At 37.7% G+C, this 20240-nt stretch overlaps 1 protein-coding gene across 6 annotated transcripts in view; it reads right to left on the reverse strand.

The window, feature by feature from the left end:
* sh3pxd2aa (SH3 and PX domains 2Aa) overlaps nucleotides 1-20240 on the reverse strand; it is a 137728-nt gene that overhangs the window by 84383 nt on the left and 33105 nt on the right. For all 6 annotated transcript variants that reach the window (XM_048196365.1, XM_048196369.1, XM_048196363.1 and 3 more), the window contains exons 3-4: nucleotides 5017-5092; nucleotides 1067-1143 (exon numbers count right to left, since the gene is read on the reverse strand). In XM_048196365.1, the coding sequence (XP_048052322.1) occupies nucleotides 1067-1143; nucleotides 5017-5092 (153 nt within the window). The remainder of the gene's footprint in view (nucleotides 1-1066; nucleotides 1144-5016; nucleotides 5093-20240) is intronic.

Genomic DNA, 20240 nt, shown 5'->3' on the forward strand with positions numbered 1-20240 from the left:
CACTTGAGGGGGAAAGATAAAGAGAGGGAGAAATAGAGAGGAGGAAGAAACAAGTCGTTAAAATCCCTCAAACTAATTTTAAGGGTGTTATTAAGTAACCTATAGCTATTGGCAAAGTAAACATGACAGTGAAAACCAATAAGTGCAAGAGTGTCTGTTTGGTGTAATAGGCTATATACTTGTGTAACTGAATGTGAAGTGTGTGTCAAAGACTTTAACAGACTCATTTTTATTTGTGTTGACTCAGTTTCATTTCTTCATTTGTTGTTCGGCACATTAGCATAATCATATTTCATCAAGATGGCAGATATTCTCTGATAATGAGGCAAATTCACTCTCAAAAACTGATGTGGTGAACATTCATAAAACGCAGCGCCATTTTCCTTTGTTTAGGGTGAAATTTGTGGTTTGCAGGGATTTGTCAACACTATTTAAGGCTTGAAACCCACTAGAAGAAGTCAAAACAAAAGACCGGGGAGTCTTGAATGTTCTAAATAGTTTCAATATAATATTTTTTATAAAATGTTAGATGTATTTTTTTATTATACAGGTTGGTCAGTGTATGCATATTAGTAAGCCATTCCAACTGCTTTTAAAAGAAAATTAAAAGAACTGAATTACAAAAGTTGACCTAAAACACATTGTATGTCATTGATAATATGTTTTTTCACAAGCTAAATAACATTATTCTGCTTTAAATAAAAGTATTTGAATGAATTTTGAGTGATTTATTTGAGGTAATTGTTCTTTAAACAGCAGAAGGAATGCAGTCCAAAGAATATCAGTAAGAATGGAATGCCAATGCCATAACCACACTCCTAATAATGTTCTCAACATCATGTGCTGAACACACACACACACATATGCATCTAAGCAAAACTTCCCCATGACAACATGTGACACACAGAGTGTTTATCAAAGAAAAAGGCCTATGAAGAACATCTCACAATTTCATGGTTTTCTAAATAAAGTAATACAGTCTACACATATTGGATAAAAAAATAAAAGAGGACAAAACACAAAAGCACTGACAAAGAGGAAGGAAGGAAGGAAAAGAGATACTTACTCTGCAATAGTCGTCAATAAAGCGTAGTCTTTTCATGGCCACGTCTCTCACATGACTTCGTCGGAATAGGATTTTGCCTTTAAAATAAAAGGTAGAATCAAATATGTGGTCTACTCAACAAAATCATATAAGCATAATGAAAAAAAGGCAAATGAGCGCTCAACAACACTGTAAACCCTAACTCTCAAAATACTTAATTGGTTTGAGTAGGACAAACTTAAATTGAATAAATTAGTTCAGTTAAATTAACTGTTATGAGTATTTAGAACTTTCTTTTTCTTTTTTACAGCACTGACATATTTCAAGTAAACTGAACTATTTCATCATTTTGAGTTGTATGAACTAATTTCTTTTAATTTAGACTAACTTAAGTTTAACTGAAACTGGGCTGGGATTTCTATTTCCCAGCATGCTTTGCCCATGGCACTCGAAAAGGAGAGTAAATTTGTTTGTTTGTTTGTTTGTTTGTTTTTTTGTCCAAGATTAATGGCAAGGGAGATTTAGTAGTGATTAATGTTTTGTTATGCTAATTTAAAAGAGTTTCTGTTAATGTGGGTTTTTGGAGAGTTACCATAATAGTGACAAGTGGCGCATGTTGCTTGGTTTGAAAGCAGGTAGGTTACATGTTTTAAGTTGCTGTACTCATTCAGTAAGCGTTATGCCATGCTAATTTGCAAGAACTTAGTTAATTAACAAAAGGTTTTATGTTAATTGTTATCAAAATGTATGAGTTGGCTAACTCAGTACTTCAAGTTAGGAGTAATTAACATGCATGAGTACTACAAACTCAAAACTTGATAGTTCTGCTTACTTAAAATTGGGAACATAACTCAAAAAATTTGATGTAACTGATTACCTCAATTTTTTATTTATAAACTTATTTGGGTTTACAGTGAATAGTGACCATGTACATGTGTTTTTATCATGTTTTAATATTGATAGATTAAAAAATGTTGCTCATTTAAATAAGCCACCAAGTTTAAATGATCTAGCTTCCAGAAACACCAGAGGATTTGTTGAAATCGGAAGAATGACTTGAGTGATAGTTTGGAAAGACATTAGAATGCATTGAAAATTATACACAAATCTGTTGCATTGTATTTCACTGCTTTCCAGAAAATGTGTTCGTAATATTTTATAATTATAATCATATTTTTTATTCTTTTTGAAAATATAATTTAAAAATTAGAAATAATATTTAATGTTACATAAAATATGATTGTGGCGAGCAGGGCGGGCGAGAGCCGTGAGGGAACGGCGCGAAGCTGGTGACGCAAGAGATAATGAGCTCCACCTGCGAGGCACACCGGCCTTGAGTCTCTCACGGAGGAGCTCCGGAAGCATAAAAGGAGGAGCGACGACAGTAAAGGACGAGAGAGGACCAGGCCTGGACTTTATTTTATGTTTTATAATGTTTGTGTGGCCGGCAGACGTCCGCGAGGGTCTGACGGCATTACTTTCGTTTTGTTCTTTGTTTATATTAAAGTTTGTTTTAACGTTCGCCGGTTCCCGCCTCTTTCTTCCTTATCTACGAACTTTGTTACAATGATATAAAAGGATATACAGTGGGTACGGAAAGTATTCAGACCCCCTTAAATTTTTCACTCTTTGTTATATTGCAGTCATTTGCTAAAATAATTTAAGTTTTAAATGATGGGAGAATTCAAATTTTGGGAGAAAGTTGTAGAAAGTCAACCATCACTGCAGCCCTCCACCAGTCGGGGCTTTATGGCAGAGTGGCCCGATGGAAGCCTCTCCTCAGTGCAAGACACATGAAATCCCGCATGGAGTTTGCCAAGATGGTGAGAAATAAGATTCTCTGGTCTGATGAGACCAAGATAGAACTTTTTGGCCTTAATTCTAAGCGGTATGTGTGGAGAAAACCAGGCACTGCTCATCACCTGTCCAATACAGTCCCAACAGTGAAGCATGGTGGTGGCAGCATCATGCTGTGGGGGTGTTTTTCAGCTGCAGGGACAGGACGACTGGTTGCAATCGAGGGAAAGATGAATGCGGCCAAGTACAGGGATATCCTGGACGAAAACCGTCTCCAGAGTGCTCAGGACCTCAGACTGGGCCGAAGGTTTACCTTCCAACAAGACAATGACCCTAAGCACACAGCTAAAATAACGAAGGAGTGACTTCACAACAACTCCGTGACTGTTCTTGAATGGCCCAGCCAGAGCCCTGACTTAAACCCAATTGAGCATCTCTGGAGAGACCTAAAAATGGCTGTCCACCAACGTTTACCATCCAACCTGACAGAACCGGAGAGGATCTGCAAGGAGGAATGGCAGAGGATCCCCAAATCCAAGTGTGAAAAACTTGTTGCATCTTTCCCAAAAAGACTCATGGCTGTATTAGATCAAAAGGGTGCTTCTACTAAATACTGAGCAAAGGGTCTGAATACTTAGGACCATGTGATATTTCAGTTTTTCTTTTTTTATAAATCTGCAAAAATGTCAACAATTCTGTGTTTTTTTGTCAATATGGGGTGCTGTGTGTACATTAATGAGGAACAAAAATGAACTTAAATGATTTTAGCAATTGGCTGCAATATAACAAAGAGTGAAAAATTTAAGGGGGTCTGAATACTTTCCGTACCCACTGTACATACAAATATACACATGTAAAAATATGCAACTTATAATAAAATATAATACAAGTAAATATTTAAAGCACTGGCTCAATTGGAAAAAAATCTTCATTGTTGAGCCCTGCTCACTGTTGTAAGCAAAATCCAGTGCATTTTAGAACGACACATAAGACTGTTCAGAAATATGAGCAGCTACTGAAGAGAGACGCCATGTGTTCTTCTTGAGATCTGGAACATCTTAATCAGATTCAGACGTTTGGAGGAGATAAGATCACCACGTAGCACCAAACTCCAGCTGTCATGCTCTCCTGTCTCAAGCTGTTTACGCTCAAGTAAAAACTGAGAGATACACAGCAGTTTGTAAAATATATAAAATATTTGTGAAACCTTAATGAAACAACTGTAGATTCACCTTTATCTGATCATTCTCATATTCTGTTATTACTGTATGTGATCCTACTGCTTCCTCAAAAAAAAAAAAAAAAGACCTGATGATTTCAAAACAGCCATGTTGTGGCTTTTAGTCTATGTCTAACTTGGAGGGCATCTAAAACATGCCAAGTTTTTTAAGATATAAACCATTAACTTCAAGGAAAATGTACCTAAAATATTGAGGATTGCAAATATTTCATTATATTAGTTTATAGAAGGCTTGGTATATATCCTAATGTATAAAATATTAATATGCCTTTTAACAAAAGAAAATCAATAGAAGATTCCTCATAGTGCATAGATATAATCTGTGTATAGATAGAAATCTGATCGGTCCCTCTTTACTGTCCCAGTGAAGTCCAATAATCAGACTGGAATTAAATGGAGACTGCGCATAGATTTAATGATTTGACACTTGACACCTTAATATTCCCTTACAACGGCTGTTAATGGTTTCATAATCCACTTAATATTATAGTAATTCAACCAATTACACTGAATTCCAGTAAATAATCCAATGGAGCCAGTGATAATCTGAGTTAGTGTGTTCGAACTGAAGGATGTGAGAACAAACAGAGAGAATCAGAGGGACTGCTGGGAGACACTAAATGTCCAGGGAATAGAGCAGCTGCATCAGCAAGCCAGGAAAACGTGTCTCGATCTCTCTGTGTCTCTGTCTCACTCTCCTCATTTTCTTCTTATTGATGGCTCTTGTTCTCTGGGAACAGTGCTGCTCATCTTAGTGACTCGTGTGCCTGTTTCCTGCATGTGTGGTAGTAAGTCAAGACGGGAAGCACGACCCTGTCCCAGCATAACCATGAATTATTATGGACAGATCTGCTGACACTATGTATTTGCAGGTCTGTGTGTTTGTGTGTGTGCAGAGGAGAGGATGGAGAGGACAAATTCCTCCCAAAATCACCTGGAAGAAAAGGGATAATCCGTTTTTTGGGATCTTTCTGCCCTCCCTCGATTGGGAACTTGTCGAGAATCTGCATCTGTGGGGAGACACAAGAAAAGCAACATGTAAATGACATAATAGACACTACCGACTCATAATAATACTATCAATAGTGCAAAAGAGCACTGTTTAGATGCATGATTCACAAAAAATAAGCATAATACACTCTTAAAAATAAAGGTTTCAAAAGATTTTTTCCCCGCAGTGATGCTATAGATAAACCATTTATGGCAATGCTATTTAAGGCTTGAAACCCACTAGATGAAGACAAAAGGCCGGGGAGTCTTGAATGTTCTAAATAGCTTTAATACAATATTTTTTATAAAATGTTAGATGTATTTTATTATACAGGTTGGTCAGTGTATGCATATTAGTAAGCCATTCCAACTGCTTTTAAAAGAAAATTAAAAGAACTGAATTACAAAAGTTGACCTAAAATACATTGTATGCCAATAATAATATGTTTTTTTGCACAAACTCCCTCCAGCTTGAAAAGGATGTTATTTTACTTTAACAAAGTATTTATCCTTTTTGAATTAGTTTTCAATTATTTATTTGAGGTAATTCTTCTTTGAACAGCAGAAGGAATGCAGTCCAAAGAATATCAGTAAGAACGAAAATGGGATTCGTACTGAACCCTGAGGTATGCCAATGCCAGTGGCATGCAGTGGTGTTCTGAAATGAGGAGGCACATTTTTTTATTTATTTATGAGTCAATGTAAATTCATGTGCATTACTCTTAACGTTGACACATCTTCCTTTTTAAATGAACAATACTTTCCATTGCATCAAAAAAGAAAACAAATACAATTCTATTTTGTAATTTTACATTAACAATGCATTGTAATAAATGTTCTATTTATCAAAACCAAGTCAATCTCATCAAGTTAGTGTTTTAAGCATTTCTACATTCATTCCAAAATAATAACTAAAGGCTGTAACAATTTAAACAATATATTTTATTTGTGTATTGATGTTTTTCTAATAGTCAACTTAGGCTATTTTGGATCATGCTACGTAAACACCGTCTGTCACAGGCACGAATTGTATTTTTAATTTCACCAAGCTGATTGCACTAAAAAAAAACCTGCAGTCATCATGCTTTCATTCCATTTCAAGTTTGATTTTGACGTGACATAAAGCGGTAATATCTAACTGGGTGATCCGTTTACTTACTTTTCAATTAGTCTTCCCATTGACACCATCATTTGTTCAGTCAAACAAACGCGCACGTCAACATGAGGCGGGATTTATTGCACAAACCAATCATATCCAATCATAACCAATTACATCCAATCATAGCGCGATGGAGACATTGCCTCCTCTCATGTGACTTTCCCCCATTCATTCTCAATTACCCCCCACAAAACCCACCGCACGCTATAGGGGTCTAATGGTTTTCTATGAGTGGAAAGGGAGGCATGACTCCTGCTGTAACTTTACCTGCGGATGTCGCTGTTGGGCAGTGTTCCTTAAGAAATTAGAGTGACTTGCACTCTTTTTAATGTCATAATTTGTAATATTTGTGTTGTATGTTACATGTAATATGGATTATTTTCTCATCCCATTTTTTTTGAGGAGGCACTCCCTCCCTTGCCTGCTCAGAGGAAACGCCCCTGGCCAATGCCATAACCACACTCATAATAATGTTTTCTTAACATCATGTACTGACATGCTTCACAAAAATGAAATGCAACTTACTAGTACACTCTTAAAAATAAAGGTTTTAAAAAGGGTTTTTTCGCAGTCATGCCATAGATAAACCATTTATGGTTCTCCAAAGTACATTTCAGTGAACAGTTCTTAAAAGAATTTTTTTTTTTTTCTTAGTTTAAAAGATTTTAATAATCTGTAGAACCTTTTTCTACTATAATCTTTTGTGGAACAGAAAGGTTCAATGGATGTTGAAGGTTCTTCATGGAACTGTCAATGCCAATAAAGAACCTTTATTTTTAAGTGTGAAAGTGTTTTGATTTGGTCTAATAGGAAAAACACACATATTCTCCTTTCTATGCATACCGGTAATAAAAAAAAAAAATCATGATGTTTAAAATCCCGAGCTTATGTTTCCTGAAAACCCAATCAATTTGTTCACTTCATTTTCCGTCACTTTCCACATTTTTGCCTTTTGGGGATTTGAAGTACAAACAGCTGCAGATTATTTCTAAGAATCCCACAAACAAATGTAAATCTCAGTTCTAAGAATTGAAAACAACTACTGGAAACCATCAACAGAAAGATTTATCATGAGCTGCTCCCATGCAAATGTGACCCTGTAAGAGCTCTCACTGGAAACTCCCGATGGGCTGTGCTCATTAGCAAGAAACATTTACAAGAACTGAGAGATTGAGCAAAGTTTAGAAGTAGCTGTTGTGGGAACCAAATTGCTGACCGTTACAATGAACAAAAAGATTAGGAAAAGATTACAAGGTTAAAGAAACTCTAAACAAAAATAAGTAATAATAATGCCATTCAACTTAAATATAAAAAGTTAACAAAGGCAGAGCTGTAGAATATATCATGACCAAAAATAAAAAGATTTTCCTGAGCCCACTATTTCCTGTCAATAGAATCTTTGGCGTCTTAAAGGGGTGATGAACTGAGAAATCAAATTTCCCTTGAGCTTTTGACATATAAGAGGTCATCATACTATAAGAATATCCTGTTTTAGAGCTGAAAACTTCATTGTTAGTCCAATAAAAGCTTTAATTGACACCAGACCCAGCAAACGACAGGATTTTCAAAGTGGGGATCTATGACGTCAAAGGGCAGCAAGCTCCGCCTCCGCAGAAGAAGATCAACGCCTACTTCATCACTGCCTGTTTAGCCCCGCCCACGATTCACGCATGACATGCAATAGAATAGGTAGCCTAAGTAACATAGGCCTATGTGGTGCTAAACCAAATCGAGCTACCAAGCAATAAACATGCCATTGAGGATTACAAAATATTGGACTCGACAGTAATGCAACAACATGTAAGTAACTGTGTTAATTCTAATGCCTGATCTGATATTAATGATTCATGTACAGTCAGATGTTCTTTGTCTATGTGTCAGTAAATCAAACCCATGACTAAATGTCAACTTGCGTTGTTTCTCTTAGTAGGATGAAAATAATCTGTTATTTATCGGTGATTAAATTATATAAAGAAAGCGATCAAAGAAAGCTCCCTTTACAATCGTTGGAGCAGCGCAAACTGAAGCTGTCAAACAAACAGCGCGAGTTTATCAGTGACTGACGAGCAAAACTCCCGTTTTATTCAACAAATCTTTTAGTTATATCGCGTTTGTACTGGTAGTGAAGATGAAAGCATTTGTTAGTGTACAGAAATTGAGTTGCAATGACAAGATCACTGCTTTCATGCGCTCAAAAACATGTCTGTGATCGGCTACACAGTGTTCATCTCTGTAACATTTCATGCCACGATCTAAATATAATGCCATAGATCTAAATGTAATGCAACACTTTTCACGATTAGTTAACCTTGAGAGCTGTAATAGTAAAAACGAGCTAAAAGAGAGAGTAATACTTGACTATTTCATATGCAAAGATGTCAGCCAATCACAGCAGTGGGCATTTACACTGAAGTCTCACAGAGGCACGCCCCTTAAAACGGAACGTTAAAATCAGAGGGCTAAAATCAGGGTAGGAAAAATGCCTTTTATTTATAAATTATGACAATTTTTGATGTAAAAAGCATACTAACATTATAAGTGCACCCCAGGAAACATTATAAAACAATAAAACAACACAGTTCATGACCCCTTTAAAATTTCGAATTTTTAGTGAATTATTTATCAGTAGTGTTCAGTGCAACATGCAATTCACAAATGAATTAATCAGTTGGTACAGTTCTTATTAATGAGCCAATTGACCAATTGGTGAATCAGAATGAATTGAACACGAGTTACTGGTCTGTATCACAGACGTAATTAGTCAGAAAACTCACTTACTCACTGAACCGAAGGTTAAGATGTCTGATTCAAAATGATCCAAGAAATATACTGTGTTGTGTGTACTTTTGAAACTTTAAATCTTAAAGGTGCCCTAGAACGTTTTTTTACAAGATGTAATATAAGTCTAAGGTATCCCCTGAATGTGTCTGTGAAGTTTCAGCTCAAAATACCCCATAGATTTTTTTTTATTAATTTTTTTAACTGCCTATTTTGGGGCATAATTAGAAATGCGCCGATTCAGGCTGCGGCCCCTTTAAATTCTTGTGCTCCCCACCCCCTCCCGAGCTCTCGACTCTATCATTGCATAAACAAAGTTCACACAGCTAATATAACCCTCAAAATGGATCTTTACAAAGTGTTTGTCATGTATGCTGCATGCATACATCGGATTATGTGAGTACAGTATTTATTTGGATGTTTACATTTGATTCTGAATGAGTTAGAGGCTATGCTCTGTGGCTAACAGGCTAAAGCTAACATTACACACTGTTGGAGAGATTTATAAAGAATGAAGCTGTGTTCATGAATTATACAGACTGCAAGTGTTTAAAAATGAAAATAATGACGGCTCTTGTCTCCGTGAATACAGTAAGAAACGATGGTAACTTTAACCACATTTAACAGTACATTAGTAACGTGCTAACGAAACATTTAGAAAGACAATTTACAAATATCACTAAAAATATCATGTAATCATGGATCATGTCAGTTATTATTGCTCCATCTGCCATTTTTTGCTGTTGTCCTTGCTTGCTTACCTAGTCTGATGATTCAGCTGTGTACAGATCCAGACTTTAATACTGGCTGCCCTGTCTAATGCCTTGAACATGGGCTGGCACATGCAAATATTGGGGGCGTACATATTAATGACCCCGACTGTTACGTAACAGTCGGTGTTATGTTGAGATTCGCCTGTTCTTCAGAGGTCTTTTAAACAAATGAGATTTACATAAGAAGGAGGAAACAATGGTGTTTGAGACTCACTGTATGTCATTTCCATGTACTGAACTCTTGTTATTCGACTATGCCAAGGTAAATTAAATTTTCCATTCAATGGCACCTTTAAAAATGTGCATTTACAAGCTAAGCAAAATTTCTGTCAAATTAGTCAACTCACCAGTCAACTCAAAAACAAAATGCTGCAGGAGACATGGATTGAATTTTTAAAAATAGAATTTTAGATTCCTTAAATTTAGAATCTTTAGTTCTAAAAATTGGACACATAGGAAAAAAGCTACAGGAAATAGAGTTTGGAGGCTCTATTTCTCTTTGCTATCTTTCTAATAGGCTTTTAATGTCTCTCCCATGAGGCCTGTCAGAATGTATATTCTCCAGGTACAACAAGGTCAGACTGTGGAGCCAGGACACACCAGATGTGCAGTGTCTCTCTCTGTTTCTCACTGCTGGCCTTGCTGAAATATCTCCCCAAAACCCTCTTGGTCATGCTTTAGCATGAATCCATGGCAGTGAGTAATTGAAATCTGAGTCTGAATCTGTAATTGAGGGCACACAAGCATCAAACACATATGCAGCTAACCCCTGTGTTTATATATGTGGGGTCACTGGTGCACACTGATAGGGTTGTGAGGATCAGGGTCAGATGGCATGAAGAATTGGAGGCTAAAAACAAATCACGTCTCACAGATGTCAAACATCTTGCACTTACGTTTTCCCAAGACTACGAATGATAATATCACAATATTTGTGCTTTTTACAGATTATCTGAGTCACTATCAACCATAGCGAAACAGCACACATGTCTATGTTATTTTAAGACATTCAGCAAATCTTGTTTATAATGTACACTACCAGTTAAAAGTTTGGAATCATTATGATTTTTATGTTTTTTTAAAAGACATTCTACTTAATATTTCTGCAGAAACCGTGAACCATTCAAATGTTTGGGCTAAGTACATTTTTAAAAATAAATTAATACTTTACAAAAATATTATCCAGAAAAAAAAAAAGAAAGAAAGAAAGAAAAAAAACGAAGAAATGTTTCTTGGGCAGCAATCATCATATTAGAATGACTCCTGAAGGATCATGTGACACTGAAGACTGGAGTAATGATGCTGAAAATTCAGTTTTACTATCATAGGAATAAATGACATTTTGAAATATATTTTTAAAATGTTTTAAATTTTTTGTGTTTTTACTATATTTTTAGACTTCTTTCAAAAATATTAATGATTTCAAACTTTTCATCAGCTGTGTATAATGTTTACAATGTTTATCAGGTGTTTGTACACAATCATGACTCTTAGAATGTGATGTTTTCCAAATTATACACATTTTGACCCTGTTGACACCTACTATTGAATACCCTGTTTGAGAGCAAATTCAAGATGACGCATATTTACACCATATACACAAACAGTGGCCTAAGTGGAATGATCAGTGTCTAACCAAAGAGAAATAAATAAATAAAATAACTTGTATGTAGAACTCTGGAGGTTGTGGAGGAGGAAAACAAGACATTCACTGCTCTGCGTGCAGAGAAAAACAGAACAGGGAAAAAAGATACAGAAAATCAAGATGCAGAGATAAAGAGAGGAGGAATGTACAAGGAAAGACATAATGAGAAATAGGAAAAGAAAATTAGATAAGCCGGATAAATAAAATGACAGTGAGCAGAAGAGGATAAAGAGGCTGGGAGAGAAGAGGAAACATAAAGATGTGAGAGAAACATGAAGATGTGAGTGAGAACAGACAGAACAAGGAGAAGTTGCTGTATTTCCCAACCACTGAGGCACCTGGAAGACTTCCTGAGTCTCCATAGCAACAGGGGGCGGGGAGAGAGGAGAACAAGCCAGTAATTGGGTGATGGTGTGCATGGAAGAGAATGGATATAAAGAATGGACACACACATATCTATACCATACAACATACCATCAACTTTTCAGATAGAGGGTTTGCGTTCAGTCTTCTGCAGTGTCATATCATAAGCCTTTTCCATGTATCAGCTCCCATGAGTTCTGCTGACTGAGCACGTGTGAAACATGTCCATTCCCATATTACCTCCCATATTATAGGAACAACACACAGCATTATTCCAAATTACTTTGAGGCTGAATCTCACACAAAAAAGGGTAATATTTCACCCCAAAGAAAAAAAGTAAAATATATACACAAAAACAAAAACGATAATAATATTTTTGTTTTTATTTTGGGGTGAAATATGACTTTAAACATTTCTATTCTCCTATCCAACATGAGAGTGATTGTAACTTCGCCAAATTCACAGCTACAATGTTTTGGGTGGTTGCCAGGGTGTTGCTATGCAGTTGCTGCAGTGATAAATAAATAACAACATTATAAAACAACATAATAAAAACATTTCTAGAGAGAGAGAGAGAGAGAGTCAGAAATAACTTATGAATTGATATGCTTAAAATGTCACATCACAGAGCTGCACCATGGGGCCTTACATCAAATCCAGCTCCATGAGGTCTCCTATTCGATATGAGAGTGATTGTAACTCCAGCTAAGTCAGAGATAAATGTGTGAACCACATAAACCTCATGATTAGCCATTTCAAGGAGCTGCACCAGGGGGTCTCCTGGTAAAACATAGCCAAAGAGTTTGAGAATAATGCAGGACAGTGAGCCCAGTCATGCAGCTCCATCAATGGGCTTATTCAAGTCAAAACTTCTATGTATATTTCATGACACTTAAAACAGTGATCCCTGCTATAGAGCTACTACATTAGGTTATATTCTACAACTTCATAGCATTTCTCCCTTAAGTCTAATGTTGTTTAAGGCTTCTTGCACCAAACATAGAAAGGAAATAACTTTTCTCCCATCTGTCTTGCTCCTTTCATATATTTGCACATGTCCCGTGACCCAAATAATGGCAGTGGTCATGTGACCTTATTGCTAATGCTTGCTGATTGGGCTCATGTTGCATGATGTCATAAACAACCAATTACACAGAGTTCAGTTTTTACAAACATTGACTTATTCTAAGTACAAGATGTCAGCTTCAAAGAAAAACTGTTTTCGAGGAGAACTGTGAAGTATTTAAAATGAGTCAAATAGTCTCCAAAATTACTTGCTGAGTGAGTTTCAGCAGGGTGACAGAGTGACATGAAAAACTCTCACACGGCATAATCCACCTGGAACCATACAAAGTGTGCTCTGAGTCTGAACATTTACTCAATAAGCTGCTTTTGCACAGAGAATTACAAAAATAAACTTTCATGTTCTGTGGAGAAAATGTAAGTGGTGCTTGCCGGTTCAAAATTCTCCACTATGGGTGGAAGCCAGGGCATTGCTATGCAGTTGATAGGGGTCTTAGTGCTTGCTAGGGTGTTGTTTGCTAAATAAATAAATTAACTAGTGAACAGAACTCAGGCAAACCGGAACATGGCAAAGAATAAAAACAAAACCAAAAAAAAGACTAAAACAGAGCTAGAACAGAAGAGAAACTCTCCACTCCTGGAAGGCACATCCTCGTGCCGTAACAAGTCAAACTGAGCCGATGACCCCGGACGACACCATAGGTCCTTGAGGCCAAGGCGAAGCCGCGGTGATGAGTGGTCGAGGTGAAGCCAGGGTGCCGGAGGATTGAGGACCAAGGCAGAGTCAAAGTGAAGGCAGAGCCCAACAGATCCGAAGGGGTGGAGGGAAAAAAGCACAGCTGAAGGCCCGGAAGTCCATGGCACAGGCAGAGCAACAACTGACCAAGAAGTAGCCGAAAGGATGAGGGAGGCCGGTGAAGCCGTGAGGATGAGGGCCCCAGGTGAAGCCAAGGGAGGAAGAAGCCAAGGCGGAGCTGACTGGTCGACGGGCTGAGGTGGAGTGACAGGCTCAGCGGCCTGAGGTGGAGACAGGGGATCCTTGTACAAAGGCGGAGCTGGACTGGAAGACCCGAAGAGGATCCGAGTTGTTGGTTGGAGCCAACTGAGGAGGAGCTGAGGGACTGAAGGGAGCCAGTGGAGGTGAGGCTGAAGGACTGTCTGTCTTTGGTAATGGAGGAGGGAGAGGGATGCTGGGTGGGAACATTAGAAACGCAGGACACTTGGAGCTGGGTGAGACCAGCAGAGATGAAGGAGACTTGGAGCTGGGTGGGACCAGCGGGGACTGGGAGAATATGCTCAAAATATTTCCCAGAGGCCAGATATAGCTGTGGGAGTATGGACGGGGCACCACTCCATGCCCTCGAACTCCACTAGTATGTCCACCTCGACGGATGTTGGTGCCGGCTCACGCATCTGGTCAGACTCTCTGTGGGGTTCGGGCTCCAGGGCGATGTCAAACTCGTGAGTTGTCTCTGGCACTGGCATCGTGACAGGCACGGGCTCCGTGTCTGCGATGGGCTCTGGCAAAGGCTCCGTGCAGTGTAGGAGGCAGCTGGCGGGGCTCTGGGTCCGGACTGGGGCTGTTAATATCCTTCTCAGCGGGGCTGATGGTGAACTCCAATCCATTGTTCACCGGGGCCCACTCCACAAATGGGGTGAAATTCCCCAAAGGACCATCACTGGGCAGGCATGCCTTGGATCTGGCTGGTGTAGTAAGAAAACGCAAAGCAAGAAATCTGGGGAGTGGGTGAAGCAGGTCTAAGAAGTCCCTTGTGTGGTCCTTGAGGTTTCGCTGCTCCTGCTCTAAACAGAGCAAATGGACAGCTGGTAAGTCCATTTTTTTTTAAATCCTTTCTGGGGTTCAGTCTTCTGTCACTTTGTGTGGCTGTACTGATTGCACGACACAGTCAAATTCAATAAATTCTTTACTTGGAAACACACAGGAGAGACAGATTAATTAACAGAATTAACAACATTTGCGTAATATAAGCACTGACCATGGAAACTAACTAGCAAACAGAACTCAGGTAAACAGGAACATGGCAAAGAATAAAACCAAAACCAAAACAGAACTAGAATGTAGATAGGCTTAGATAGCTTGATCACTCATTCAGTGTAATGTGATTTTTCACCAAATTTTATAAAATAAGCAAGTCTGGTTGCTTAGAAAGGTAAAGGTAATTGCATTTGAGGTACCAAGCATGATGGGTTACACACTGAATATTATTACTTACGGTTAGGGGTTTGTGCAAATCCCTGACTTCAAGTATTTAAGCAAAAGTAATGCCTTAGTGAGCAGCACAAATAATCAAAGGTTCCCTGTTTGGGTACAGAGAAATAAACCCTCTGGCTTTGGCGTTTCAGCCAGCTTGTATAAACTGCTTTCAAGCTGATCTAAGATCAGCTCTTCCCTATGTAAAACACTGGAGTGCCTGTCTTAAATCAAGGTAAAAGGCGACTGGTAGCCAAAGGGTAAGAGTAGTTACACTGATCCAAGAACGCAATAAATCCCCTGATTACAGCATTACGGGCAGCTTTATTGATTCCATTTGAGTAAACAGTGTGAGAGATGGAGTAAAGTGAAAGATAAAAAGAAAGAGAAGGTTGAGAGAGAGAGAGAAAGCTGTTTTCCTTGAATTATTCTGTTGGCTCGAGCTCTGATTGACAGGACACACATGGATACAATTGCACACAATCACAAAAGCACCTCCATTACATACATGAACACACACACATTTGTGGAACCTAATAGGGAATGTGACTCACTCCAGGCCTGCACACACACATACACAGCTTACTAATGGATAGTGTGAATCAAGTCCGGACATGCATTAGTGAGCACACTATCAGGTTTCAGGAGACATATGTGCACTTGGACTGACAACACACTTACACATATACACACTCTATATATACACAGATCAGGGATCTTTCTGGTGGGAAGCGAATCTAAAGGTTGTTTTGTGATGTTGAATGAGCAGCAGCCCAACATTAAGACAGACTACTGACTACTACAAGACCAGAGCAAGTCAAATTTGCGACAGACCCCATCAAAATCTTGTGGGCTTTGTAGCCTTTCGTCCATTTGTGTTCCCTTTGAGGTTATATGTGCTAGTGTACTCTATGCAGTGACAAAATTCACTTTTAGCAGACAGATGCATCTAAAATTTCAGTCCATATCTGGCATGAAATCGGACCAAAAATACTGATGACTCAACCTGAGCTTCATATACTACAGATTTTTTACATTTTTTTTTCTTTTTAAAGAAGTCTCTTATGCTCACCAACGCTGCATTTATTTGATCAAAAACAGTAATATTGTGAAATATTATTACAATTTAAAATAGCTATTTGAATATATTTTAAAGGTCCCGTTCTTCGTGATCCCATGTTTCAAACTTTAGTTAGTGTGTAATGTTGTTGTTAGAGTATAAATAAAATCTGTAAAATTTTAAAGCTCAAAGTTCAATGCCAAGCGAGATATTTTATTTAACAGAAGTCGCCTACATCGAACGGCCAGTTTGGACTACATCCCTCTACTTCCTTCTTTAATGACGTCACTAAAACACAATCAAAGCTTCAAAAAAACCACGAAAAATGGGACCTTTAAACTGTAATTTATTCCTGTGATGGTGTCACATGATACTTTAGAAATTATTCTAATTTGTTCCTCAAGAAACATTGCTTATTATTATCAATGTTGAAAACGCCGCTTAATATTTTTGTGAAATGTGTGATTCTTAGATGAATCATTTATATGAAATAGACATTTTTTGCAACATTATAATTGTCTTTACTGTCACTGTCAATCAATTTAATGTATACTTGCTGAAAGAAATAAAAAAATCTTACTAACCCCAAACTTTAAAGTAGATTTTTGACAAATCAAATGCTCTAGAATGAGATTGTCTCTCCTCCTGATATCAATTAATGATTCCTGTATAATTTTAACAAATTTCTATAATTTTTTTCCACTCTGAAAAAAATAATTCTTATTAACATAAATTTATGCTAAAACATGAAAGCATCAATTTACATAAGAATAATTTTACAATTTACACAGAAATTCATCCTGCTCATGCTTCATAAATGGCACTCAGTATGTTGATGAAACTGAATTTTTTTACCCTATCCAAACGCACCAAGATTAATCACAACAGTTGTCAGTTGCTTGGTTACCATTTCTATTATGCTGCATTGGCTGTGACTTTATGTCATGAAGCATTTTGAAATAGTCTGAAATCTTCTATAAGTCATGCTGAACAAATTGTTCTTCCATTCCTCACAGCCTCCAATTATAGGAATAGCCCAGTTCTGTCATCATTACACACCCTCATGAAATTCCAAACAAAAAAAGTGTCTTTAAATGCACTACTCCATTAAATATGTGATGGATTCTGACTAACTAAGCTCTATTGTAGGAATCAAACCCAAACTTTTGGTTACCAGCCTTGATCTTTTTTGCACCACCCCAAATTGCAACTTAGAGCTGAGGTCAGTCTGAAATTGTAACTTCAACCAAGACAAAGAGGGAATCCAATGCCCTTGATGTGACCTAAGCCTGACCCCGAAGACCAGCCGAGGCGGAGCTGCAAAATTCTGTAAGTTGTGCAATGACAGATTGTCAGATGTTCTATGTGTCATCAGAGATGCTTGATGCAACATACGGGTCTGTTTTAAAATTAATCACACACTGACACACACATTCCCAAACATGTCACGTATTACTCACCTGTCTCTTGTTACACTGGGCGGATGTGCCTGAATTCCACCCACACACACACATACACACATATTCTACCAAGATCTGAGACTAAAGAGAGGAGCAAGCGAGCACTTTGGCACTGGCATACACATGAGTAACTGTGGGTGTCCACACCGATTATTTCAGCAGTATATGTAGGGCAGCCAGCAGTAGGGATGAAGACTTTTGGCAGTCTCGTCTGCCCACACCCAGATTTAGCCCCTGTTCTCCTCACTCTCTCCATATGAGGAGCCAGAATTGGCTTGAACCCCGATGACAGCACCGCACTGACCTCAGATCAGTAATACAGCTCTGGTCTAGATACAGTTGTGAAGACACAATCAGGACACACTGTACTCTTATTGACTTTGGTACAGTGACAGCACTGCGGATGGCTACTACTCACTAGTTTAGTCTCACTGACCTGACAGGTATAAGGAACTGTGTCGAGTTGGATGAATACAGAAACAGGAGATTGGCATATGTCTTGGCAAAGAGTGGTTGCACATTCCGGTCACAATAAAAATATTTGAGAGTTCTATGCACCCTGTTATGGACAGAGGTGTAAAGAGTACCTGAAAATCATACTTGAGTAAAAGTACAGATACCTTAGAGCAAAAAACTCAAGCTACAAGCCCCCCATTCCAATACAACTTTAAAAGTAGACTAGAGTATCTGATTTTGACAGTTTTTATGTATTTTAGTCATTTTGAATGTAGGCTCAAAGATGCACTATAGTTCTCGACATACCAGTGAAAAACTGTGACTTTATATCTCCCAATTTTTACTTTAGGCCTATATCTTACAATAGGGCTGCATGATTAATTAAAATAAAACCGAAATCGCAATAATTACTTGGTGCAGTTATCAAATCGTAAAAATTGTGCATTAAACACATAAATATATGCATTTTAGATTGACGAGTGTCATTGTGTCATTATCAGCTCATTATCCGGAGGCGTATGCAGCGTCTCTGAGTGGTAGTAGTAAATGTGTCGAATTACAATTTTATATCTCACAATATGACTTTAAATCTCGCAATCGTAACGTTGTTTCTCGCAATATCAACTTTACTTCACAAATTTCACAATTCTCATAATTGTGACTTTATATCTTGCAGTTTGACTTTAAATTTTGCAATTGCAATATATAAAGTCACATTGTTCCTCGTAATTCGTTAGCCTCATAGCATAATTGCCTAAGACATTTTTTGGCCAAATTATTTTGGGCAATTATGCTATGAGGCTAACGAATTACGAGGAACAATGTGACTTTATATATCGCAATATGACTTTTAAATCTTGCATTTGTGATTTTGTTTCTCGTAAATGCGACTATATCTTGCAATTTTACTATAAATCTTGCAATTGCGACTTTATATCTCACAATATGACTTTAAATCTCACAATTGTGACTTTGTTTTTCATAATGGCAACTTTACCTCACACTCTTGCAATATCACTTTAAATTTCACAGTTCTCATAACTGCGACTTTATATCTCATATTGTGACTTTATATATCGCAATATGACTTTATATCTTGCGATTTGACTTTAAATTTTACATTTTTTTGTGATTTTATATGTGACTTTACATCTCCAAATTGTTACCGTATATCGTACAATGTGACATTAGATCTAACTATTATGATTTTATGCGACTTTATATCTTATTTTAAAGTTTGTCTCACAGTTACCTTTTCTACACAATTTACCTTTTTTACTCTGAGATTAACCTGCTTCTATACACCCGTTTAATTCAAGGAACAGAAAGAGGATGAAAAAATAATAAATTTACAACTCTTTTGGTGCACAAAAACTTGACTAACATTATAAGTGAACTTTAGGGGAAAAAAATAAAATGATACAAAAGACAGTAGGCAGTGGACCTTGAAAGAGCTTCACACAGAAAAAGAAGCTCAGATCATGCTTTGTTGAATGTCTACTACAGCAAGTGAGAGAAAGAGAGAGAGAGAACATGTGTGTGTGTGTATATATCACTGTGTGCCAAGGGACTTCCCCTGGGAGAGTGGCAGTGCCCAAAGTAAGTGTGCGGTTTTGTGTAAGTGTGACTGTGTGTGTGTGTGTGTGTGTGTGTGTGTATTGTAACCAGGTACAGAGAAAACCCCAGCAAATCTGGGTCACCCAAGAAAACTCAACACTTCACATACCCTGGACATATAAACGCAACCCGATCTCATTCCTGCCAACGACATAATTACATATTCCACATCTGTACATCACAATGACTACATACATACAGAAACAGTGCTTCAAAGTCAGACACAATTATTATTCTGAGCATCTCTGAATAATTTCCATGTTCTGTGCCAACTAGGCTAACTTCAGCACAAGGGATCAAACGGAGGGACGTGCCCATCCTAGCGACAGCGTGTGTGTAAATTGTACAGTGAAAACTCCAGAGGGAAGAGTTTAAACAAACAGAGTCCTCCCTTTCATAGAAAGACTTCTACAACTAACTCAGTTTAAAGCTGGCTTCCCGTGCACACCCTTCCTTTTGGGGTTTTGTGTGAGAGTTTGGCCGAATTTTAGACCAAAGAGAGATTCATTTATTTATACTGAGCGACCTTATTCACAAGATTTATGCCACACAACTTAAACAACTTTATCAAGCGACTAAAACATTCCGTAACAGTGTGTGGTAGGTAACAAGGAGTCGGTA

The sequence above is a fragment of the Megalobrama amblycephala genome, linkage group LG7 (genome assembly GCF_018812025.1).
Source record: "Megalobrama amblycephala isolate DHTTF-2021 linkage group LG7, ASM1881202v1, whole genome shotgun sequence".
In the NCBI taxonomy this organism is placed as follows: Eukaryota; Metazoa; Chordata; class Actinopteri; order Cypriniformes; family Xenocyprididae; genus Megalobrama; species Megalobrama amblycephala.